Source organism: Rhinoraja longicauda, chromosome 33 (assembly GCF_053455715.1).
Source record: "Rhinoraja longicauda isolate Sanriku21f chromosome 33, sRhiLon1.1, whole genome shotgun sequence".
Lineage (NCBI taxonomy): Eukaryota > Metazoa > Chordata > Chondrichthyes > Rajiformes > Arhynchobatidae > Rhinoraja > Rhinoraja longicauda.
Genome location: NC_135985.1, coordinates 6,291,929 through 6,319,288, shown reverse-complemented (window position 1 = coordinate 6,319,288; position 27,360 = coordinate 6,291,929). Strand labels below are relative to the sequence as shown.

The 27,360-nt window shown below is 46.7% G+C and overlaps 1 protein-coding gene across 2 annotated transcripts in view; it reads left to right on the top strand.

Moving 5' to 3' along the window:
• The window catches only part of atp8b4 (ATPase phospholipid transporting 8B4), a 176,661-nt gene that overhangs the window by 77,563 nt on the left and 71,738 nt on the right, over positions 1-27,360 (top strand). For both annotated transcript variants that reach the window (XM_078427515.1, XM_078427516.1), the window contains 5 exons: positions 558-656; positions 5,894-5,955; positions 9,574-9,646; positions 14,922-14,992; positions 19,339-19,421. In XM_078427515.1, coding sequence (XP_078283641.1) covers positions 558-656; positions 5,894-5,955; positions 9,574-9,646; positions 14,922-14,992; positions 19,339-19,421 — 388 coding nt within the window. The remainder of the gene's footprint in view (positions 1-557; positions 657-5,893; positions 5,956-9,573; positions 9,647-14,921; positions 14,993-19,338; positions 19,422-27,360) is intronic.

Genomic DNA, 27,360 nt, shown 5'->3' with positions numbered 1-27,360 from the left:
ATGTCGGACGCAGTGTACAGATACGGGATAAAGGGTACAAAGGATCGAGGGTACTCAACTTTTAATATGCCGTAAAACAATGTTATTTACATTACCTATTTACATTTGGTGGATGGCACGGTGGCGCAGCGGTAGAGTTGCTGTCTTACAGCGCTTGCAGAATCGGTTCAATCACGACTACGGGTGCTGTCTGCACGGGGTTAGTAAGCTCTCCCCGTGACCGCGTGGGTTTTCTCCGAGATCTTCGGTTTCCTCCCACACTCCAAAGACGTGCAGGTTTGTAGGTTAATTGATTTGGTGTATGTGTAAATGATCCCTAGTGTGTGTAGGGTAGTGTTAATATGCGTGGATCGCTGGTCGGCGCAGCCTCGGTGGGCCGAAGGGCCTGTTTCCGCGCTGTACATCTAAACTAAACTATACCTAACTTGAATTACAGTATTATTCATATTTCTATCTTGGATTAACAGCTATAAATTTAATACATTTTGTAAGAATACATTTGTGAATTGTTGAACATAATCTTCACTGTGTAAATCTGATTTGTTTTCTCTCTGTAGCTAATCCCACATATCTCCTCACTTTCCTGGTTCACCACGATAGTGCCTTTAGTATTGGTGTTAACGATCACGGCCGTTAAAGATGCCACAGATGACTACGTGAGTACCTGTACAATTCTGGCTTGTGAGAGGGACTGGAATACTAGTTTGCATCTGATGTAAGAGACAAAGTCATGGGCACCATCTCCATGGGAAACATCTCTGAGAACTCGCGAGCCAGCCCGTTTGATTCATAACTTCATCCCTGGCTGAGATCGCTTGTTGACATGAATTGCAGCAAACTCTAAGACACAAAGTGCTGGAGTAAGGTAGATACAGTGCTGGAGTAACTCAGGCAGCATCTCTGGAGAACATGGACAGGTGACATTGCAGGTCGGAGCCCTTCATCAGTCTGAAGAAAGGTCCCGACCTGAAGCGTCGCCTATCCATATTCTCCAGGGATGCTGCCTGATTCAGCTGAGTTACTCCAGCACTTCATGTCTGTCTTTGGTAATAAACCAGCATCTGCAGTTCCTTGTTGTTACAAAATGCTGGTGTAACTCAACAGGTCAAGCAGCATCCTCGGAGAACATGGATAGGTGACGTTTTGAGTCGGGACCCCTCTTCAGACTGGACTGATTGTGGGGGGTGGGGGAGAAAGCTCGAGGAGTGGAGGGGCAGGACAAAGCCTGGCAGGTCAATAGACAATAGACAATAGACAATAGACAATAGGTGCAGGAGTAGGCCATTCAGCCCTTCGAGCCAGCACCGCCATTCAATGCGATCATGGCTGATCACTCTCAATCAGTACCCCGTTCCTGCCTTCTCCCCATACCCCCTCACTCCGCTATCCTTAAGAGCTCTATCCAGCTCTCTCTTGAAAGCATCCAACGAACTGGCCTCCACTGCCTTCTGAGGCAGAGAATTCCACACCTTCACCACCCTCTGACTGAAAAAGTTCTTCCTCATCTCCGTTCTAAATGGCCTACCCCTTATTCTCAAACTGTGGCCCCTTGTTCTGGACTCCCCCAACATTGGGAACATGTTATCTGCCTCTAATGTGTCCAATCCCCTAATTATCTTATATGTTTCAATAAGATCCCCCCTCATCCTTCTAAATTCCAGTGTATACAAGCCCAATCGCTCCAGCCTTTCAACATACGACAGTCCCGCCATTCCGGGAATTAACCTAGTGAACCTACGCTGCACGCCCTCCATAGCAAGAATATCCTTCCTCAAATTTGGAGACCAAAACTGCACACAGTACTCCAGGTGCGGTCTCACCAGGGCCCGGTACAACTGTAGAAGGACCTCTTTGCTCCTATACTCAACTCCTCTTGTTACGAAGGCCAACATTCCATTGGCTTTCTTCACTGCCTGCTGAACCTGCATGCTTCCTTTCATTGACTGATGCACTAGGACACCCAGATCTCGTTGAACTCCCCCTCCTCCTAACTCGACACCATTCAGATAATAATCTGCCTTTCTATTCTTACTTCCAAAGTGAATAACCTCACACTTACCTACATTAAACTGCATCTGCCATGTATCCGCCCACTCACACAACCTGTCCAAGTCAAGTCAAGTCAAGTCAAGTCAAATTTATTTGTCACATACACATACTCGATGTGCAGTGAAATGAAAGTGGCAATGCCTGCGGGTTGTGCACAAAAAGAATTACAGTTACAGCATATAAATAAAGTTAATAAGTTACTAAACATAGCACAAAAAGTGTCGACAAAAATTTAGTCTCTGGGGTTATCAAAGTTGACAGTCCTGATGGCCTGTGGGAAGAAGCTCCGTCTCATCCTCTCCGTTTTCACAGCGTGACAGCGGAGGCGTTTGCCTGACCGTAGCATCTGGAACAGTCCGTTACTGGGGTGGCAGGGGTCCCTCATGATCTTGCTTGCTCTGGATCTGCACCTCCTGATGTATAGGTCCTGCAGGGGGATGAGTGTAGTTCCCATGGTGCGTTCTGCCGAACGCACTACTCTCTGCAGGGCCATCCTGTCCTGGGCAGAGCTGTTCCCAAACCAGACTGTAATGTTGCCGGACAGGATGCTCTCTACAGCCCCAGAGTAGAAGCAATGAAGGATCTTCAGCGACACTCTGAATTTCCTCAGTTGTCTAAGGTGGTAAAGGCGCTGCTTAGCCTTACCCACCAGTGCGGCAATGTGCGTTGCCCACGTCAGATCCTCTGCGATGCGGACTCCCAAGTATTTGAAACTGCTCACCCTATCCACAATAGACCCATTTATCTCCAGTGGCGTGTACGTCCTTGGATGTTTAGCCCTTCTGAAGTCCACAATCAGCTCCTTTGTTTTAGTGACATTCATGAGGAGGCTATTGTCCTGACACCAGAGTGCCAGATCAGCCACCTCCTCCCGGTAGGCCTTCTCATCGTTGTTGGAGATCCGGCCCACCACCACAGTGTCATCAGCAAACTTGATGATGGAGTTTGAGCTGAACCTGGCCCTACAGTCATGTGTGTACAGGGAGTACAGTAGGGGGCTAAGGACGCAGCCCTGGGGGGATCCTATGTTCAGGGTGAGGGAGCTAGATGTGTGTTCCCCCATCCTGACCACTTGGGGCCTGGCAGTGAGAAAGTCCAGGACCCAGGCACACAGAGGGGTGCTAAGCCCCAGTTCCAGCAGCTTTTCAACCAGTCTGCTGGGGACTATTGTGTTGAATGCTGAACTAAAGTCAATGAACTAAAGTCAAGTCACCCTGCAGCGTTATTGCATCTTCCTCACAATTCACACTACCCCCCAACTTAGTATCATCTGCAAATTTGCTAATGGTACTTTTAATCCCTTCGTCTAAGTCATTAATGTATATCGTAAATAGCTGGGGTCCCAGCACCGAACCTTGCGGTACCCCACTGGTCACTGCCTGCCATTCCGAAAGGGACCCATTTATCCCCACTCTTTGCTTTCTGTCTGTCAACCAATTTTCTATCCATGTCAGTACCCTACCCCCAATACCATGTGCCCTAATTTTGCCCACTAATCTCCTATGTGGGACCTTGTCGAAGGCTTTCTGAAAGTCGAGGTACACCACATCCACTGACTCTCCCTTGTCAATTTTCCTAGTTACATCCTCAAAAAATTCCAGTAGATTTGTCAAACATGATTTCCCCTTCGTAAATCCATGCTGACTCGGAATGATCCCGTTACTGCTATCCAAATGCTCAGCAATTTCGTCTTTTATAATTGACTCCAGCATCTTCCCCACCACTGATGTCAGACTAACTGGTCTATAATTACCCGTTTTCTCTCTCCCTCCTTTCTTAAAAAGTGGGATAACATTTGCTATCCTCCAATCCACAGGTCATAGGTGATAACGGAAGGGGGGGAGGTTGATGGGCAGAATCCCCCCCCCCCGCCCCCTCTCCCCCTTGCCTTTGATCATTTATGTCCTGCCATGCTTAGTCCTGCCCTTCCACTCTTCTAGTTTGCCCCCCAAACCCTTCCAATCTGACCCGAAACATCACCAATCCATGTTCTTCAGGGATGCTGCCTGACCCGCTCAGTTACTCCAGCATTTTGTGTCTTTCCTTGGAAAACCAGCATCTGCAGTTCCTTGGTTCTACAGCCAACGCTTCTATTTTGGAGATGTTTATATTTGAGTTACCTCATCCAGATTAGATAGTTTACTCCATTTCCCATGCAGGGCATCAGACTGAGTGATTCCAACATCTCATAGCTTCACGATAAATGTCAATGAATCAGTCAGTCTTGGCGTTTAAATGGAGATAGGCTTGTAAACATACATACAAGTTTAATTTGTTTAGTTTAGAGATACAGGCCCTTCAGCCCACTGGATATGCGCCAACCCATTCTATCTTACACACTAGGGGCAATTTACAGAGGCCAATTAACTTACAAAGTTTGTAAGTCTTTGGGATGTGGGAGGAAACCGGAGCACCCGGAGGAAACCCAAGCAGTCACAGGGAGAACTTGCAAACTCCACGCAGACTGCACCCGAGGTCAGGATGGAACCAGGGTCTGTGGCGCCGTGAGGCAGCAACTCTATCGCTGTGTCGCCACAATGAGGAAGCGATTAGCAGATATAGTACACACCAAGTACCGTGTTTTTTTTGGCAAGTCATAGCTTTCCGTTCCATTTTAGTGCACTTCTGTAAATATTTCCATGAGGTGGAGCTGGCCAAATGTTCGGAACCCCAACATCCCAGGAGATGGGCTCAAGACTATCTTTAAGCTTTAACTCTGGTTTAGGAGGGTCATAACAACATTATAAATATAAGCCATGGTTGGCCACATGACCTCTTAAACTGACTCAACTATTAAATGGGATCATTGTTGATTTGGTCTTAACCGCAGCTCCACCTTCCTAGCTGTGTGCTGTAACCCAATAAGCTAAACAGACTTACTATTGATTTATTGAAAGATACAGCCTGGAAATACCTTGACCCTTCGGCCCACCGAGTCCATGCTGACCATCGATCACCCGTACATTCTATTGTATGTTATCGCACTTTTGCATCCACTTGCTACATTCTAGGGGTGATTTAGAGAGGCCAATTAACCTACAAACCCGAAGATAGTCACAAAATGCCAGAGTAACTCAGCGGGACAGGCAGCCTCTCTGGAGAGAAGAACATTTTGTGTCGAGGCCCTACAAACCCCCACATCTTTGCGGTGTGGGAGGGAACTACATTTAATGGCATAAAGGCAGTGCAGGTTGAACTCAATGAGTTTCCACTCCATTGCTTATACAGATGGTACGGTAATGTAGCTACCCCGAGCAACCACAAGGCCGAGTCCAAATTGGCAGCACGGTGGCGCAGCGGTAGAGTTGCTACCTCACAGTTCCAGAGACCCAGGTTTGATCCTGATCATGGGTGCGGAGTTTGTACGTTCCCCCCGTGACCTGCGAGGGTTTTCTCCGGGATCTCCAGTTTCCCCCCACACTCCAAAGACGTACAGGTTTGTGGGTTAATTGGCTTGGTATAATTGAAAACTGTCCGTAGTGTGTGCAGGACAGCTTTAGTGTGCGGGGATCGCTGGTCAGCGCGGTCTCGGTGGGCCGAAGGGCCTGTTTTTACGCCGTATCTCTAAACGAAACATAATCTCTCTCCAGCAGCTTGCAGGACTTGGCACTTTGTGAGTTCATGAGTTGACTGTACTCATCGGCAGAAAGTGAGATGATTGTACTACTGTAAGAAAATAACCTTCCCTCGTTCCCTGTAGACCATTTAACAATAGTGTCAAAACGTTTTTCAATAGTATCAAGACTTTTTTGATTAAAATATTTCCTTTTCTAACCAAAAATACATGAAAAAATAATTTTACCAGTGGATGGATACAGTGATTCTTTCTTTTTTAAATTTTTAGTTTCGCTACAAGAGTGATAATCAAGTCAACAATCGGCAGTCTCAGGTGCTCATCGATGGCAAGTGAGTACAATGGCAATTTTCATCCTGTAAATGTATCTACGAACCACGAGTCAAGAGAGTTTGATTGTCATATGTCCCAGACAGAACAGTGAAATTCTTACTCGCTGAAGCACAGAATATGTAAACATAGTACACTGTATACAATATGATAAACGAGAGAGAAAAAACAAGTTCAGTGTGTGAGTGTGTATATATACACATACTCACAAATATACATATATATTGATCATATAAGTATGTAGATATACATATATACACACACACGCACACACACACACATACACCCAAAAAACTCCCAATAATAGTGCAATAGTACAATAGTCTACTGTAGTTCAGAGCTTATTTGAGATGGTAGTGTTTAATAGCCGAATGGCTGTAGGGAAGAAGCTGTTCTTGATCCTGGACGTCACAGTTTTCAGGCTCCTGTACCTTCTTCCCGATTGCAGGGGTGAAATGAATGCGTGGCCCGGGAGGTAGTGGGTCTCTGATGATGCTGGCTGCCTTTTTGAGGCAGCGACTCTGACAAATCCCTTCGATGGTGGGGAGAATAGAGGGGTATGGATTATGCACAGGCAGATGAGATCAGTGTAACTTGGCGTCATGTTGGGCACAGACAGTGTGGGACGAAGGGGCCATTCCGCGCTGTACTGTCCTATGTTCTAGACCTTAGGATCATTAGTTAACCATCAGAAAATACCAATGCATTTACCCCCTGAGAAAATAATGTCATTAATGGATTTCTATCCCCGGCGTTGTTCTGTTTTTGGTTTGTTTTGCATTTTTTAATTTTAGATAAATATTTACAAGGTTTATCAATGTAGCCGAAGAAACTGCTCCATCTGGAGATAACTAGGAACACGTCTTGCGATAGAAATGCAATAAAACACAGTGGTTGGCACGGTGGCGTGGCGGTAGAGTTGCTGCCTTACAGCGCCAGAGATCCGGGTGCCGGGTTCGATCCTGACTACGGGTGCTGTCTGTGCGGAGTGTGTACGTTCACCCCGTGATCTGCGAGGGTTTTTTTTCCTGAGATCTTCGGTCTCCTCCCACACTCCACAGACGTACAGGTTTGCAGGTTAATTCGCTTGATATAAATGCAAATTGTCCCCAGTATGTGCAGGACGGTGTTAATGTGCGGGGATCGCTGGTCAGTGCAGACTCGTTGGGCCGAAGGGCCTGTTTCCGCGCTGTATCTCAAAAGTAAATAAACAACTGCACCGAGACGTTGAGGTGAACTTTGTTGGACGGTCACATGGAGCTTTTCCTGGCCATTTCGTGCTCATTTCCTGAGAGACTGTCGAAGACTAACCAGACCTGTTAGATAACAATTTGCGTCGGAAGGAGCTGCAGATTCTGGTTTGAACCGAAGATAGACACATAAGGCTGGAGTAACTCAACGGTCAGCAACTTATTTGTCCCTTCCCCCTCTTGTACTGTCAACCATTTACAGTATTTAAAAAAAAATCTTGATATATCAGTGCAGTTTACTTCCGCTCCAAAATGTATTTCAAATACTATTATCAGAGGTATTTTTTTAATTCAATAATGCCGGATTATGCTCTGATCGTGGGAGCATTGACTTACAGTACAGTTATGTTTTTGCTGATGCTATCTAAACTAATCTCATTTCCTCTGTCTTTTGTCGATATCCTTTTATACTTCTGTAAATACATATTCAGATTCCTTTTAAACAACGTTATCTCTTCCTCAAAAGATATCTGCGTTAAAGCGTTCCATGTTCTGTTAGCCTCTGTGTGACCTCTCTACCTCACCCATTGATTAGCACCAGCTACTACCTGCTGAGGGATCTTGGAGCCCAGCTCCATTGCTCCTTGAAAGTGGAAACACAAGTAGATAGAATAGTTAAAGGGGCTGCTCCTTGCCTTCTGGCTGCACTTCACACCCACCATCCTCATCTGTGGACACCCTGTGCTTAAGGGAGAGAGGGTAGGGTGAAGATGTCCTGGTTGGGTTGCTCCTAGTACTGGCCATCCACGAGTCACGCCGCCAGGCGGAAGAGGGCTCTGCCCGAGCCGGATGCCTACCCCTTTTCCGGGGTCATGTCCGTGCCCGGGTGGCACGTGAGAGGGACTACGTGTTGTCCACGGGAGCCCTGGGGGATTTCCAGGACCGTTGGGCACCGCAGGGGGGGGGTGGAACGTATCCTTGACAAGGATTGTGAAATAGTTATTTAATATTCTGAATTTAAGAATATTTGTATTATGGTGGTGGGTTTGTTTGTATTGTTTTGTATTGTACATATTTTTTGTACATTCTGCCCCCTTTCGGTCCCGCCTCTTCCTCTCCACTTCCCCGCCCCTCATTGGCCGCCGCCCCCGTCACTTGTGTGGGCCCCGGCCCCTCCCCCTCCTTCTGTTCCCGCCACTTCCGCTCCCCTCACCCCCACACCCCCCCCTCATTGGCCGCCATTCCCGCCACGGGGGGGGGGGGTCACGCCCCCAGCAGCCATCTTGGGTACGGCAAGTGCAAAAGGCATTTATTAAAGTTTAAATAGTCATTTTTAAAGTTCAAAAAATGAATAACTTTTAAAATATAGCAACCATTTGAACCGTGGGGCAATGGTGAGTAAGGTGGGCCTAAATATGTTGCACTGTCGTGTACTGTTTTGGCTGTATTTCAGGATCAAATATATCCACAAACCCACAAATATACAAGATGTGAGTTTTAGTAATATAGAGATAGATACATGATCTGTTCTATCATATTCTGCTGTGCTGCTGCAAAGCAGAATTTCATTGTTCTATCTGGGACATATGACAATAAAAAACTCTTGACTATTAAGTCACCCCCTCACCCTCCGGCATTTCAGAGAAAACAATCTGTGCCTGTCTAACTTATCCTTATAGCTAAAAACCCCCAGTCCAGGCATCATTCTGGCAAACTTAATTTGCACATCTTTCCTGTAATGGAGTGACCAGAACTGCATACAATTTTCCAGTAGTATGTTGTTGTGTGTCTTTTGCTTTTTTTTTTAGTATGGCTGTATGGTAATTCGAGTTTCACTGTACCTCAATTGGTACATGTGACAATAAACCGACCTTTTAACCCTTTGTTAAGGCAATAACGTTTATTGATCTGAGAGGAGTTTAAAGAAGATCATACAGTAGTTAAAGGAGGAAATGTTGCTGTAGAAATAGAGATTTAAGAGTGTGGAGCGATTGTGATATGTGATTGTGGATCTGCTTCTGTGGCTAGCACGCAAATGGTCCCCTGGGTTGGGCGACAGAGACCCATTGAGGATAAGTGATGTTTCATAACTTTTCAACTGAAAGGGTGGTAGAAGCAGAAACAATGAAACAGTGATGTATCTCTCTTGGGATCACACCATCCCTAGCCAACAATTGGCCTATCAGGGAGCCACCCTGCCTGAGGTCACGTGTTGTCCTTCATTCATTCTTTTCCCGCTTCCAATCGCACCCCCCACAATCATTCTGAAGAAGGGTCCCGACCCGAAACGTCGCCATTCCATTTTCTCCAGAGATGATCCCTGACCCGCTGAGTTTCCCCAGGAAGTTCTGTCTATCTTTGGTATAAACTAGCATCTGCAAGTTCCTTTTTATTACATTGTATTAATGTTTTATCCATTATTTCTTGCAGGCTGCAGAACGAGAAGTGGATGAATGTTCGGGTCGGAGACGTAATCAAATTGGAAAATGATCAGTTTGTGGCAGTAAGTAATCACTGAGAATTGTTACACTTGTTCTAGATTTATGGGTTAACCTGGTAAGTTCTTGCCCATCCTACGAACACCAATAGTTATACTGATACTGTGGACGCAGAGAAGATTTACGAGGATGATACCAGGATGTCGAGGACCTGAGGATGTAGGGAGAGCTTGCACAAGCTAGGACTTTATTCCTTGGAGTGCAGGAGGCTGAAGGGTGATTTTATAGAGCTGTATAAAATAATGAGGGGGAATTGATAAAGGTAAAAGCACAGTCTTTCACCCAGGGTTGATGAATCAAGAACTAGAGGCCATGGGTTAAAATGAGAGGGCAAAGAATGAATAGGAACCTGATGGGCAACTTTTCAATTCAATGGGTACATGGACGTTGCTGCCAGAGGTAGTTGAGGCAGGGACAACAACAACATCTAAAAGATACTTGGACAGATACATGGAAGGGAGAGAGATATGGTCCATAAGTGGGCAAATGGACCAGCTTAGATGAGGCATCTGGATGATTTGGGCCAAAGTTACACATGACTCTATGACTAAAACACAGAAGTGGAATCATTGAGCTGTCTCCTTGAAAAGATCACATCTAATTGTTTTGAACATTGTGCCCCTGTTCATGTTTTTTAACTGTCATTTAATAGGAACCTGAGGGGCAACTTTTAGATAGAGCTCTAGGGGCATAAAGGGATATTGGGGAGAAGGCAGGCTCAGGTTACTGATTGTAGATGATCAGCCATGATCAAAATGAATGGTGGTGCTGGCTCGAAGGGCCAAATGGCCTCCTCCTGCACCTATTTTCTATGTTTCTATTTGACATTGTTCCAGTCTGGAGAGTTGCCCGACCATATGGGGATTAAACAAGATTCAGCTGTGCTCTTGTTTATGTGATAAAGAATCTGTGATTTTATAATCGAAGTTGGTCTGAAGCTAATCCACTATTCCAGATGCGACATTGAATTCTTAAAGAAAGACGCTTTATAGACATTGGACTTTGTCTGTCGAACTGATGCGCCACAATGCTGAGCGCTACATTCTGCTTTGATCTACCTATTGTACTTGAGTTTGACTCGATTGTATTTGTGTGTCGTATTATCTGACCTGTTTGGATGGCAAGCAAAGCAAAGTGTTTCACTGCACCTCGGTACACGTGGCAATAATAAACTGAACCTAAACTGGAAAAGAAATTGATGAGGGCAGCACAGTGGCTCATCTGGTGGAACCGGGTTCGATCCTGACCTCGGCTGGTGTCTGTGTGGAGTTTGCACGTTCTCCCCGTGACCGCGTGAGTTTCCACCGGGTGCTCTGGTTCCCTCCCACATCCTGAAGACGTGCGGGTTTGTGGTTCAGTCGGTCTCTGTAAATTGCCCCTGGTGTGCAGGGAGTGGGATAATAGAGAACTAGTGTGAACGGGTGATCGATGGTCAGCGTGGACTCGATGGATTGAAGGGCCTGTCCCCATGCAGGGTCTTTCAATCAATCAAACACATTAGAGTCTTCTGAAGTTGCTGTTGGAACAAAAGACAAACTCTTCATCGGCCCATCACTGCTAGTTGAGACTCACCGTCCTGAACAAACCCCACTTTACAAGTAGATTACCGCAAAAAAAAAAGAGATTATAAGACATCATATTTGCCACAACACAGCTAGGTTAATTCCCAGAATGGCGGGACTGTCATATGTTGAAAGACTGGAGCGACTAGGCTTGTACACACTGGAATTTAGAAGGATGAGTGGGGATCTTATCGAAACGTATAAGATTATTAAGGGGTTGGACACGTTAGAGGCAGGAAACATGTTCCCAATGTTGGGGGAGTCCAGAACCAGGGGCCACAGTTTAAGAATAAGGGGTAGGCCATTTAGAACGGAGATGAGGAAAAACATTTTCAGTCAGAGAGTTGTGAATCTGCGGAATTCTCTGCCTCAGAAGGCAGTGGAGGCCAATTCTCTGAATGCATTCAAGAGAGAACTAGATAGAGCTCTTAAGGATAGCGGAGTCAAGGGGGTATGGGAAGAAGGCAGGAACGAGGTACTGATTGAGAATGATCAGCAATGATCACATTGAATGACGGTGCTGGCTCGAAGGGCCGAATGGCCTACTCCTGCACCTATTGTCTATTGTTTATTGTTTATTGTCTGTAGACCTACACACCCAAATTATAAATGCAATGCTGGCGTCTTCTTGCACGTCTGGCATATGCATTGATTCTATTTTTCAAGGCATGTCTTCCATTATCCAGTCATAGAGTGATACAGCACAGAAACAAGCCAACTTGCCCATACCGGCCAACATGCCCATCTACACCAGTCCCTGCGTTTGGCCCATATCCCTCTAAACCTGTCCTATCCATGTACTTGTCTAAACGTTTCTTAAACGTGTGATAGTCCCTGCCTCAACTACCTTCTCCGGCAGCTCGTTCCATACACCCACCACCCTCTGCGTGTAAAAGTTACCCCTCAGGTTCCTATTAAACCTTCCCCACCCTCACCATAAACCAATGTCCTCTGGTTCACCATTCCCCTGTTCTGGGCAAGAGACTCTGTGCGTCTACCCGATCCATTCCTCTCTTGACACTGGTTTCCCATTCACATGCCACTCGCTCCCATGGGAGTCCACTGAGGTTCAAATCCAAGCACGATTCCATTCCAGCTGTCTTGTTTGTCTCCACGGTGAAGCAAAGCCAAATGCATTATGCTTGGTAATTATGTTAGTGTTCCATCTTCCACAGTCTCCTCCAAGACCGCACTATCGCTAATTGTGGGGTTTTTTTTGCCTTGAAGCATCTTTTCTAGTCTCTTATGTTCACTCTCATCACCCCTCCCTCCCTCTCCCCCTCTCCCCTTCTTGCCCTCTCCTCCCTCTCTCCCTCTCCCCTTCTCTCCCTCTCCCCTTCTCTCCCTCTCCCTCTCCCCTTCTCTCCCTCTCCCCTTCTCTCCCTCTCCCCTTCTCTCCCTCTCCCCTTCTCTCCCTCTCCCCTTCTCTCCCTCTCCCCTTCTCTCCCTCTCCCATTCTCTCCCTCTCCCCTTCTCTCCCTCTCCCCTTCTCTCCCTCTCCCCTTCTCTCCCTCTCCCCTTCTCTCCCTCTCCCTCTCCCCTTCTCTCCCTCTCCCCTTCTCTCCCTCTCCCCTTCTCTCCCTCTCCCCTTCTCTCCCTCTCCCCTTCTCTCCCTCTCCCCTTCTCTCCATCTCCCCTTCTCTCCCTCTCCCCTCTCCCTCTCCCCCTCTCCCTCTCCCTTTCTCCCTCTCCCTTTCTCCCTCTCCCTTTCTCCCTCTTCCCCTCTCCCCTTCTCCCCCGCCAACTCTCTCTCTCCCTCCCCCTCACGAAATGCAGAACTCCAAAACACTGATGATCCTTGCCTCATTCCAACGTGTTCCATGTCTCACCCTTAATGTCCGAGCCGAACATGACATCAATTTAAACCAATCTCCTCTGCCTGCACGTGATCCATATCCCTCCATTCCCTGCATATCCATGTGCCTGTCTAAAAGTCTCTACAATGCCACTATTGTATCTGCCTCCACCCCTGGCAGTGTGTTCCAGGCCCCTTCCAATCTGTGTGAAAAAAACACTTGCCCCATGCATCTCCTTTAAACTTTGCCCCTCTGCCAGCTGCTCAGAAAAGGACAGGAAGGCCCTTCAGAGGGTCATCACAATGGCCCAGAACATCATCGGCTGCTCACTGCCCTCCCTGGAGCACCTGTTCAGCCTACGCTGCCTCAGTAGAGCAGGCAAAATAATAAAAGATCCATCCCACCCCGGCCACCGTCTGTTTGTTCATCTGCCCTCTGGTCGACGTTTCAGGTCGATCAAATCCCGAACAAACAGACTTAAGAACAGTTTTTACCCCAGGGCCATACGAGAACTGAACACGACCTTCTGCACTAGGCAACACTTAAAAAATCTTTGTACTTAATATAATTGTATTTATTTGTTTTTGCATTTATTGCATATATGTGTGTACGCACCGTCAAGATTGGCTATTTTTTAATTTCGTTGTACTCGTTGCAATGACAATAAATGAATATTATTATTATTATTATTATTAAAGCTATGCTAGCTAGTCTTTGATATTCCCGCCCTGGGGATAAATATTCTACTCTATCTGTGCCTCTTATAATGTTGTAATACCCTCCAATGCATCCCCAGTTTCCAAGGGGACAGTTTCAGGTGAGGCGTTCAATTTGAGGTAATCCTCAAAACTCTCCCCTTATCTAAGTTGCTCAGTTGGCAGCTCATAGTTGCGTGTTCCCAGCGGGAATAAAACCATGGCACGCCTCCACCAGCAAACCACATAGCGGTTTTACCCTTCAGCCTCGGGAACCCACTGCACTTTTTAAAAAGATCATAAAATCACAAGTGACAGGAGCAGAATGAGGCCATTCGGCCCACCAAGTCTACTCCGCCTTTCAATCATGGCTGATCTGTCTCTCCCTCTTAACCACATTCTCCTGCCTTCTCCCCATAACCTCTGACTCCCGAACAACGCTGGGCGGCATGGACTCGGTGGGCCGAAGGGCCTGTTTCTGCGCTGTATCTCTAAATCTAAATCTAATCAAGAACTAAGGGCGCTGTCTGTACGGAGTTTGTACGTTCTCCCCGTGACCTGCGTGGGTTTTCTCCGAGATCTTTGGTTTCCTCCCACACTCCAAAGACGTACAGGTGTGTAGGTTAATTGACTGGGTAAATGTAAACAAAAAATGTCCCTAGTGTGTGTAGGATAGTGTTAATGTGCGGGGATCGCTGGGCGGCGCGGACTCGGTGGGCCGAAGGGCCTGTTTCCGCGCTGTATCTCTAAATCTAAAAAAAAAATCTAAATCTAATCAAGAATCTATCTCTGCCTTAAATATATCCACTGATTTGGCCTCCACAGCCTTCTGTGGCAATGTATTCCACAGAATCACCACCCTCTGACTAAAGAAATTCCTCCTCACCTCCTTCCCAAAAGAACGTCGTTAATTCTGAGGCTATGACCTCTAGTCTTCGACTCTCCCACTAGTGGAAACATCCTCTCCACATCCACTCTATCCAGGCCTTTCACTATTCTGTACGTTTCAATGAGGCCCCCCCCCTTCATTCTGCTAAACTCCAGCGAGTACAGGCCCAGTGCCATCAAAAGCTGATCATCTGTTAACCTGCTCATTCCTGGAGGAAATCTGAATTATAATTGTAGCTGAGCACTATCATGGACTCGGAAATGTTAATCGGCTGTGTGTGATGAAATTTGATTTCCATTGATTTTTGTTTAACCTTGTCTTGTCACATCTGCTTTCAGGCGGATATCTTGTTGCTCTCGAGCAGTGAACCTCACGGACTCAGTTACGTCGAGACGGCTGAGCTCGACGGGTAAGATTCCTGAAATACTTGCATTCAACAGCATAGGAACAGGCCCTTCAGCCCGCAATGTTTGTGCCGAACATTATGCGAAGTTACACTGATCTCATCTGCCTATACATGATCCACACCCCTCTATTCCCTGCACTTCCATGTGCCTATTTGACAGTCTCTTAAACACCTCCATCTATTCTGCCTCTACCACCACCCCTGGCAGCACATTCCAGGCCCCCACCACCGTCTGTGTAAAAAAACATTCCCCCTCTCACCTTATAGCTATGCCCTGTAATGCTGAACATTGACACCCTGGGATAAAGGTTCTGACTGTCAACTCTTTCCCTATATTATGCCTCTCATAATTTTATATCCTTCTATCATGTCTCTCCCTCAACCTCTGACATTGCAGAGAAAACAATCCAAGTCGATCCAACCTCTCCCTGCAGCTGAACCCTCTAATCCAGGCAGCATTCTGGCGTACTGTAGGTCCTCTGCACCCACTACAAAGCCTTCACATCTTTTCTGTAATGGGGCGACCAGAACTGCAGGGAATACTCCAAATGCGGGCTGACCAAAGTCTAGTAGAGCTGCATCATGACTTCCTGACTCTTATACTCAAAGCCCTCCAGCAATGAAGGCAAGTATACCATACGCCTTCATTACCACCTTATCTACTTGTGCTACCACCTTCAGTGAGCTATCAACTTGGACACCACGATCCTCCTCCATATCAATGCTGATAAAGGGTCTTACCATGATAGAGGGTCGGCATTGACGCAGTGAGCCAAAGGGCCTGTGTCTGTGTTGTATCTTATGAAATGTAAAAAAAGATAGTTCTGATATTACGTCCCCATTCGAGAGACTCGAGTATAAATTCTGACTGATACCAAGTATCACTCAGATACTAAGTATGAGTTTGTGCGGCATTGTTGGAGATAAGACATCAAACAAAAGTCGAATAGTGAAAGGCCCGGATAGAGTGGATGCTTCCACTAGTGGGAGAGTCTAGGCCCGGAGGCCACAACCTCAGGATTAAAGGACGTTCCTTTAGGAAGGAGATGACGAGGAATTTCTTCAGTCAGAGGGTGGTGAATCTGTGGAATTGATTGCCACAGAAGGCTGTGGAGGCCAAGTCAATGGAAATCTTTAAGGCAGAGATAGATAGATTCTTGATTCGTACGGGTGTCAGGGGTTATGGGGAGAGGGCGGGAGTCTTTTACCCAGTGTAGTGGGAATCGAGAACCAGAGGACATCGGTGAGAAGAGAAAGATTTAATAGGAAGCAAAAAATTGAATTATTTCTATCAAAGGACTGAGTATGTAATCGTTTTAAGTTCTTTGAGCCAAGCCGCGTTACTTCGAGAGTCCTCCCTCTTCAGTAGAACGCCTTAGTGTGAATTTTATTCTAATTTTCCTCTCTTAATGCCAGCTGTTTGCGCTGTTGGCTTTATAAATAATTTCAATCGATAAAATCATCACAGCGAAAATGGTTGCTAATGATCTGCTCGGGCAAAGGTCCGGAAACAACACTCAGTGGTTGAAAGGATAATGATCAGATTTGTTGGGGGTTATGAGACATAACCACCTTTCTTTCTTCACTGGTACTTCTGCTTTAGTCAGCACTGCATCGTAATTGTCAATTTTCTTCCTGTTTTACTGTGCTGCTTTGCAATAACAATTGCACACTCAGTTTAGTTTAGAGATACAGCTTGTAATTGTCAGTTTTAGTTTTTTTTAGTTTGGAGATACAGCGCGGAAACCGGCCCTTCGGCCCACCGAGTCCGCACTGACCAGCGATCCCCGCACATTAACGCTGTCCTACACTAGTTTAGTTTAGTTTATTGTCACGTGTACCGAGGTACAGTGAAAAGCCTTTTTAGTTGCGTACTAACCAGTCAGCAGAAAGATTACAAACACATGATTGCAATCGATCCATGTATAGATAAGGGAATAATGTTTAGCGCAACGCAAAGCCAGCAATTTTTACATTTATATCAAGCCAATTAACCTACAAACCTGTGCATCTTTGGAGTGTGGGAGGAAACTAAAGTTCTTGGAGAAAACCCATGCAGGTCATCGGGAGAAGGTACAAACTCCATAGCCAGGATCGAACCCGGGTCTCTGGCACCGTAAGCGCTGTAAGGCAGCAACTCTACCACTGCGCCTGTAACAGTAGAACTACCTACAGCATTAACTTTGAACAATCATACTTCCAGTGATTTGCGAGCCAATATTTCCTATTTTCTCCTATTTCCTATTGTCACGTGTACCGAGGTACAGTGCAAAGCTTTGTTTTGGATGTTATCCAAACAGGTCAGATATACCACACAAGATAGATGTGCATTCACACCATCTATTCCCCTTGTGATTTTATACACCTCTATTAGATCACCCCTCAGCTTCCTGTGCCCCAAGGAATAACGTCCTAGCCTGCCCAACCTCTCCCTGTAGCTCAGGCATTTCGAGTCCTGGCAACATCCTCTAAACCTTCTCTACAATCTTTGCAGTTTAATGATACCCTTCTTCTAGCAAGGTGACCAAAACTGAACACAATACACCAAATGCGTCTTATAGACAATAGACAATACGTGCAGGAGGAGGCCATTCGGCCCTTCGAGCCTGCACCGCCATTCAATGTGATCATGGCTGATCATTCTCAATCAGTACCCCGTTCCTGCCTTCTCCCCATACCCCCTGACTCCGCTATCCTTAAGAGCTCTATCCAGCTCTCTCTTGAATGCATTCAGAGAATTAGCCTCCACTGCCTTCTGAGGCAGAGAATTCCACAGATTCACAACTCTGACTGAAAGCGTTTTTCCTCATCTCAGTTCTAAATGGCCTACCCCTTATTCTTAAACCGTGGCCCCTTGTTCTGGACTCCCCCAACATTGGGAACATGTTTCCTGCCTCTAACGTGTCCAACCCCTTAATAATCTTATACGTTTCGATAAGATCTCCTCTCATCCTTCTAAGGATGTCTTCATCAACGTCTTCATCAACGTCATCTTCCACAACTGCAATGCAACGGTCTAACTTCCAGATTCACCCCTGCAATCGATCTGAAGAAGGGTCCCGACCTGAAACGTCGCCTATCCAAGTTCTCCAGGGACGTGTAGGAAGGAACAGCAGATGCTGCTTTATACCGAAGATCGACACAAAATTCACCAGCGATGATGCCTGATTCGTTGAGTAACTCCAGCATCTTGTGTCTTTCAATATTCAGTTCCCGGACTGATGAAGGCCAATGCACCAGAAACCTTCTCCACCACCCTATCTACCCTGTGACACCATGTTCACAGCATCAATTAAAAAATCACGGCCAGTTTGCACCCAACAACCTCCCCCAAATGGCCCCCAGTACACCAATAACTAAATAACCTTTAAGCAATGTTCGTTGGGAAGTAAGTGAAGGTTCGCACACTGGGGGGAGGGGGGTTCTCCTGCCCTTCAGAGGGCGCTACTGCACCTTTTCCATCAGCCTGAGCAGTAAGACGAGGGATAAGTGTTCCTTCTGAAACTGGATACCTCAAGGGTCTCGACCCGAAACGTCACCCATTCCTTCTCTCCTGAGATGCTGCCTGACCTGCTGAGTTACTCCAGCATTTTGTGAATAAATACCTTCGATTTGTACCAGCATCTGCAGTTATTTTCTTACATTATCCAACGTAACGAGTGTCAGCTTAAATTTTGTGTGGAAATCTCTGGCAAAGGATTTGAACTTCCACCCCCTGACTCCAGGCAGACGGCCACCACAGCTGAGACCAGAGTCAATTAGACTTTGAGTTGATCTGTACAAAGCTTTAAGATGATTAGCACTGATCCATTTTGAGGTATGCTCTTTGTTCTGTTAAACATTGATTTTGGAGGTTGGATTATAGAAGGGCTTTCCGTAGAATTGTGTAGCTCGGAATTTTCTTTTGATAGTTTTAAGCCTTTAAGGTACTCCGTGCTGTAATGAAGATATTACCAGTGGCTGCATTAAGAGTCTTTAGAGAATGTGTGACAAAATTTAATGTCATATAATTTTGCAGCTGTGCAGTAATTTATATGGATGTTAAAAAATACCGCGTGCGTTTTCTCCGGGATCTTCGGTTTCCTCCCATGCTCCAAAGGCGTGCAGGTTTGTAGGTTAATTGGCTTGGTATAAATGTAAATTGTCCCAAGTGTGTGTAGGATAGTGTTAGTGTGCGGGGCTCGCTGGTTGGCACAGACTCGGTGGGCCGAAGGGCCTGTTTCCTTGCTGTATCGCTAAACTAAACTAAATTAGGTACAAATTCTTTGACGCGTTCTTGTTTAATCTGTTGTATGTGACCCTGCTTCAATTTTGTATGAGGTGTACTACTTTGTTTATTATTTCAACAGGGAAACCAACTTGAAAGTCCGTCAGGCACTGACAGTAACATCAGAGCTCGGTGCAGACATGAGCCAATTGGCAGCATTTGACGGTGAGTCTGACATCTTGTATTAACACTGATTACACATGACGCAAACTCGGCAGGGAACAGTGCTCAGTGTGGTTTGGGTTGCCACGATCCAATGGTTCAATGCTACTTTATTTATCTCATGTACTGAGGTAGAGTGAAATTAATTTTTGGTATACAGTTCAGTACAATTATCACTCTACTTAGATATGCATCTCAGATACAGTACAAGTATAGTAAGGTGGCGTCGAGGAAGAGTTTAGTTTAGTCTTAGTTTAGTTTAGAGATACAGTGCGGAAACAGGCCCTTCTGCCCACCGGGTCCGCGCCGACCAGCGATCCCCTTTAGTAACACTATCCAACGTCCACTAGGGACATTTTTAAAAAATACATTTACCAAGCCAATTAACCTACAAACCTCTATGTCTTTGGAGTGTGGAAGGAAACCGAAGATCTCGGAGAAAACCCACGCAGGTCACGGGGAGAACGTACAAACTCCATACAGACAGCGCCCGTATTCGGGATCAAACCCGGGTCTCCAGCGCTGCATTCGCTGTAAGACAGCAACTCTACCTCTGCGCCACCGTGCCACCTTACAGCAACAGAGACCCGGGTTCGATCCTGGTTCGAGGTTGAGGAGTGACCTCTATGAGGTATAAAAAAAAATCATAAGGAGAGTAGATAATATGGATGGTCACAGTCTGTTTCCCCAGGGTAGGGGAATCAAGAACTAGAGGCGGCATGTTGGCACAGCGGTAGAGTTGCTGCCTTACAGCGCCAGAGATCCGGGTTCGTTCCTGACCGTGGGTGCTGTCTGTACGGAGTTTGCACGTTCTCCCCGTGACCTCGTGGGTTTTTCTACGGGAGCTCCAATTTCCTCCCACACTCCAAAGACATGCAGGTTTGTAGAATAATTGGCAAATGTAAAAATTGTCCCAAGTGTGTGTGTGTGTGTAGGATTGGATTAATATGCGGAGATCGCTGGTCGGCACGGACCCGGTGGGCCGAAGGGCCTGTTTCCGCGCGGTATAAACTAAAGATTGTGTGTGGGGGGGGGGGGGGGGGGGGGCGGTCTCCAGTGAGGTTGATGGCTGTTCTTCAGTTGTTGAGTTCAATCAATCTCAATACACAAAGGACGGACCATATTTTTCTTGGCAATACTGCGGCAACCCAAGTTTATATCACAGTCTTCCATGTTTGTGCTTGCCATTCTGCATAGTTTTGTGCTTGGGTTCGATTATTCATCGCCACTGTCATCAGTCTCCTCGATAGAGTAAGTTTGTGTGTGTTGTGAAGAATTCTTACTATTGAGGGAGTGTAGCGTAGGTTCATCAGGTTAATTCCCCGGATGTCGGGACTGACATATGATGAAAGAATGGATCGAGTGGGCTAATATTAGACAATAGACAATAGGTGCAGGAGTAGGCCATTCAGCCCTTCTAGCCAGCACCGCCATTCAATGCGATCATGGCTGATCACTCTCAATCAGTACCCCGTTCCTGCCTTCTCCCCATACCCCCTCACTCCGCTATCCTTAAGAGCTCTATCCAGCTCTCTCTTGAAAGCATCCAACGAACTGGCCTCCACTGCCTTCTGAGGCAGAGAATTCCACACCTTCACCACTCTCTGACTGAAAAAGTTCTTCCTCATCTCCGTTCTAAATGGCCTACCCCTTATTCTTAAACTGTGGCCCCTTGTTCTGGAAAACTGTGGCCCCTTCACTGGAATTTAGACGGATGAGAGGGGATCATATAGAAACGTATAAAATTCTTAAGGGATCGGACAGGCTAGATGCAGGAAAAATGTTCCCGATGTTGGGGGAGTCCAGAACCAGGGGTCACAGTTTAAGATTAAGGGGTTGGCCATTTAGGACCGAGATGAGGAAAAAAAAATTCACCCAGAGAGTTGTAAATTTGTGGAATTCTCTGCCACAGAAGGGAGTGGAGGCCAATTCACTGGATGTTTTCAAGAGAGAGTTCGATATAGCTCTTAGTGCTAATGGAATCAAGGGATATGGGGAGAAAGCAGGAACGGGGTACTGATTTTGGATGATCAGCCGTGATCATATGGAATGACGGTGCTGGCTTGAAGGACCGAATGGTCTGCTCCTGCACCTACTTTCTATGTTTAATGTGAGTTGCCACACGATGAAGCAACTGCAAATGAGCGAGCAAGATAGGTATGTGCTGATCTCATTCATTACCAGCTCTTGTGTATTCTTTAAACATGAAGCTTGGCCACTTTACCTCGTGACTTCAGGTTTCCGAGCCAGCAAAGGCATTTCTCTGTGTTGAACATTAATCAAAGATTGTAGGTTACTCACCATGACAACCGAGCCTCTTGACTTCTGTAATAAGATTGCCAGGCTTCTGTTGAACCTTCTGTTATATTATAAAGTAAGTGTGTGAATTGAATGATTGAAAGTTGCAGCATGGAAACAGGCCCTTCGGCCCACTGGTACTAATAATTCTTGATTAGTGCAGGTGTTTCTTGATTAGTACAGGTGTCAGGGGGTATGGGGAGAAGGCAGGAGAATGGGGTTGGTAGGGATATAGATCAGCCATGATTGAATGGCTGAGTAGAGTTGATGGGCCGAATGGCCTAATTCTGTTCCTATCCCTTATGACCACTGAGTCCACACCAACCATCGATCACCCGTTCACACCAGTTCTATGTTATCCCACTTTCTCGTCCACTCCCTACGCGCTAGGAGTAGTTTGACAGAGGGCCAATTAACCCGCAAACCTGCTTGTCTTTGAGATGTGGGAGGAAACCGGAGCACCCGGAGGAATCCCCACACGGTCACAGGAAGAACATGCAAACTCCACACAGACAGCACTATTTTAATTTATTCAAGGTGCTTTAAGACCTAAAATATCTCAAAATTTGACACCAAACTACACTCTAGTGAGAAAATCTCTGGCACCATGAGGCAGCAGATCTACTCATTATGATGAATAATTGGTCAACACAGTTATTGAATTATAACATCAGCACCACAGCAGGCCCAGGAGTGTTTGATGGCACCAGGCCTGTACTCGCTGGAGTTTAGAAGGATGAGGGGGGGATCTCATTGAAACTGAATAATGAAAGGCCTGGATAGAGTGGATGTGGAGAGGATGTTTCCAGTAGTGGGCGGCACGTTGGTGTCGCGGTAGAGTCGTTAAAGCGCCATAAACCAGGGTTTAATCCCGATTACGGGTGCTGTCTGTACGGAGTTTGTACCTTCTCCCCGTGACCGCGTGGGTTCTCTCCGAGATCTTCAGTTTCCTCCCACACTCCAAGGACGTACAGGTTTGGAGGTTGATTGGCTTGGTATAAGTGTGTGCAGGATAGTGTTAATGTGCGGGGATCGCTGGTCAGTGCGGACCCGGTGGGCCGAAGGGCCTGTTGCCGCGCAGTATCTCTAAACTAAACCAAACTAAACTAGTGAGAGTCGAGGACCAGAAGGCACTGCCGCAGAATAAAAGGGTGTACCTTTAGAAAGGCGATGAGGAGGGATTTCTTGAGCCATCGGGTGATGAATCTGTGGAATTCACTGCCACAGACGGCTGTGGAGGCCAAGTCACTGGGTATTTTTAAAAGCGGAGATTGACAGGTTCGTGATTGGTAAAGTTGGCAAAGGTTTCAGGGAGAAGGCAGGAGAATGGGGTTGGTAGGAGAAGATAGATCAACCATGATGATCGGCTCAGGTTTTCTTACACAAAGGTTGGCGAGTGCCTGGAACACACTGCCGGGGGGGGGGGGGGGGGGTGGAGGCAGATACGATAGTTTAAAAGGTTTATGATAGTCACATGGATATGCAGGGAATGGGGCGATAAGGATCTTGTGCAGGCAGAGGAGATTAATTTAACTTGGCATTGTGTTCTGCCTGGGTATTGTACTCTTCTATGTTCTATTACCATGCGGGGAAACTGCCCCGGTGAAAATTTCCTCGGTGTGGGCAAAAATAAAGGAATATATTATTAACAAGCAGGCCGGAAATGTGTGGTAGATTGGAATAACTACTGAGCTAATTTTAGTCCGATCAGTCTGAAGAAGGGTCTCGACCCGAAACGTCACCCATTCCTTCTCTCCTGAGATGCTGCCTGACCTGCTGAGTTACTCCAGCATTTTGTGAGCTAATTTTAAAGGTTGTTGGTCTTTTGTTACTTGTGAGTGAATCAATTTACTGACAAAAATAAGTCCGTTTTGATTGCAATATTCTACATCCTGCAATGTTGTTTAGTATGCAGCTTTTAGGACCATGCAAATAATTGAAGTCACAGGCATGGAGATAAATATTGCAAATAATTTTGATTTTACTGCTGATTTCACGAGGAGTGATAACTCCTGGTCTGTTTCTCCCCCTCCCATTCCCACACTGACCTTTCTTGTCCTGGGCCTCCTCCACTGTCAGAGTGAGGCCACACACAAATTGGAGCAAAAGCACCTTGGGCAGCTTTCAACCCAGCAGTATGAATTTTAGATTTATCGAACTTCAAGTAATTATCTAACTTTCATTTCCCTTTTTTCCCGTTCCTCCCCCATCCTGGTCATCCATCTTATCATAATCATATTCATAATCATTCTTTATTAGCCATGTATGTTTGCAACGTACAAGGAATTTCATTTGCCGTGCTGTCCTACCAATAAAAAGCTACAGAACACACAAAATACATTTTAACTTGAACATCGGCCACAGTGACTCCTCCGCATTCCTCACTGACGGAAGGCGAACAAAAGTTCAATCTCTCCCTTCTTTGTCCTCCAGCGGTCGGGGGCCTCTAACCTTCCGTTGACGGGACGATCTTACTCCTGTGCCCGGCGGCGGGCCTTCCTCGTCGGGGCGACCACGCTCCTGCATCGGGGGGGGGGGGGAATCTCAGCTTCCCCGCGCCGGACGATCAACCTCGGGTCGGGGCTAGTCGAACATCGTGCGGCTTTTGGAGCTTCCCGACGTCGGTCTCGACCCGAGACTGCAAGCTCCTTTGATCTAGTTCCACTGTCGTCGTGCTTAGTTTCAGTGTTTCACTCATTACTTTCACTCGTTATCACCCTCTCCGCGAACAACAGTGGACCATTATGGTCTCCAACTTTCCTTGATTATCATTGCTCGCTTTGATTTATTCTTTTACATACCTTTCATTCATTTGCTCTTTGTACCTCTTCATATCTCTAGTTTCCCTCTCCGTCTTGAACAAGGGTCTTGACCCGAAACATCGTCTGTTCCCTTTCTCCGTCCTTCCCCCAACCTAGTTCTCTTACTAGTTTCACTGTCCTCCTGAATAATTTAACCGTTTGTTTGCCTCGTTGTCACCTTCCCCTCAGCCGGCAGCGAACCATTGTAGATTTCCTTGAGCATCGTCCGCTTTGATCTGTCCTTTTCACACCTTGCCTGCTCTTTGCACCCTTCCATATCTCTAGTTTCCCTCTCCCCTGACTCTCAGTCTGAAGAAGGGTCTCAGCCCAAAACGTCACCCATTCCTTCTCTCCAGAGATGCTGCCTGTCCCGTTGAGTTACTCCAGCATTTTGTGTCTATCTAGGGTTTAAACCGGCATCTGAAATTCCTTCCTACACACAAAATATCCATGGACCCCCCGTTGGAAAATTTAATTGGTTAACAGTTGGCATTAATATTTTTTTGGACTAAAGGATAATTTCCCAGAATAGGGAAGCTAAAAATTCAGTTGGACAAGTTCCAAGGTACTGCCTCCGACCAGAATATACATTGACAATCAACGGATGAGTGGTTTGCACTGTTTGCTGACTGCCCAGTTTAAAATGTTGGCCAATTGTGGTTTTAACGGTGGTTTATGGTGAAAAAGGGGAACATAATTGCTACATTTGAACTCCTGTTACAGTCGAATCTTCCTTGCCCCCGATGTGACATTTTTAAAAAAAAGTTTCAGAATAGTTTTAGTCTCAAAGATACAACATGGAACCAGGCACTTCGGCCCACCGAGAGCATACCGACCATCCATCAACAGCCCACACTCGTTCTCTGTTGCCCAACTTTCGCATCCACTCCCTGCACTCAAGGGACAGTTTACGGAGGGCCAATTAACCGACAAACCCGCACGTCTCTGAGATGTGGGAGGAAACCAGAGCACCCGGAGGAAACCCACACGGTCACAGGGAGAACGTGCAAACTCCACACAGACTGCACCCGATGTCGGGATCAAACCAGTCTCCCAGCTGCACCAGTGCCATCCAGATCAGCCAGCTATGCATTAACAACTATTATCAAAACGTAAATAACATAAGATGCAGGAAAAATGTTCCCAATGTTGGCGGAGTCCAGAACCAGGGGACACAGTCTAAGAATAAAGGGGAGGCCATTTAAAACTGAGGTAAGAAGAAACGTTTTCACCCAGAGAGTTGTGAATTTGTGGAATTCTCTGCCACAGAAGGCAGTGGAGGCCAAATCACTGGATGAATTTAAAAGAGAATTAGATAGAGCTCTAGGGGCTAGTGGAATCAACAGATATGGGGAGAGGGCAGGCACGGGTTACTGATTGTGGATGATCAGCCGTGATCACAATGAATGGCGGTGCTGGCTCGAAGGGCCAAATGGCCTCCCCCTGCACCTATTTTCTATGTTTCTGTGTAAATTTATTTAGTCATTGAGGCTAAAAACCAAAACAGATTGAAGCGCTCATTTGCAGGCGAGAGGGGCAAAGTTTAAAGGAGATATGTCGAGCAAGTTTTTTTACACAGAGAGTAATGGGTGCCTGGAACGTGCTGCCAGGGGTGGTGGTGGTGGCAGTGGTGTTGAAGTGGCTTTTAGATGGGTGCATGGAGGAATATGGATCAGGTGCAGACAGGGGAGATGAGTTAACTTGGCATCATGTTCGGCACAGACACAGTGGGCCAAAGCCTCTGTTCCTGTGCTCTACCGTTCTGTGTTTAGTTTAGTTTAGAGATACAGAGCGGAAATAGGCCCTTCGGCCCACCGTGTCCGCACCGACCAGCGATCCCCGCACATTAACACAATCTTACACACACTAGGGACCATTTACATTTATACCTGAATTACCTTTATTGTCATTCAAAATGAATTGAACGAAAACAGTACAGAGTAAAAGACACAAGACACACAATTCTAACATAAACATCCATCACAGTGACTCCTCCAGACATCCCCTTCACTGTGATGGAAGGCAAAAAAATGTCTTCTCTCTTCCCCCATGCTTCTCCCACGGACAGATAGTTTGACTTCTGCCGTGGCGACCGAGGCGACCGAGGCGACCGAGGCTCCCGACTCGCGCAGCCCCCGCAAGGAGATGAAAGGCCCCGAGGCCAAGCCGTGCCGGGAAAGTCCCGCCGCCGAGCCGCGCCGGGCGATGGAAGGCCCCGCGGCCGCCAATTAGCTTATAAACCTATACATCTATGGAGTGTGGGAGAAAAACTGAAGATCTCGGGGGGGGGGGGGGGGGGAGAGAACTCACGCAGGTCACGGGGAGAACGTACAAACTCCGTACGGACAGCACCCGTAGTCGGGATGGAACCCGGGTCCCTGGCACTGTAAGCGCTGTCAGGCAGCAACTCTGTCGCTGTACCGCCTGCTGTTCTACGTACAGAATATGCCAAGAATTACTCTTTGCCAGCTCTCCACTGGGGAGCTCCAGTTGTTAGTAACATAGAAAATTGGTGCAGGAGTAGGCCATTCGGCCCTTCAAGCCAGCAGCGCCATTCAACATGATCATCCAGAATCAGTACCCCAATCCGGCTTTTACCCCATGTCCCTTGATTCCGTTAGCCCTAAGACCTAAATCTAACTTTCTCTTAAAAACATCCAGTGAATTGGCCTCCACTGCCTTCTGTGGCCGAGAATTCCACAGATTCACAACGTCTAATTCACCTGTTGCCTATCACATGACACACACCCCACTGCCTCGAGCCCTCTCTTGGCGGGGAGACAGTGAGTTTCGAAGCCACTTGAACCCAGCCTTGATGTGAAGGCTTGTTCCACGCCAGCGGC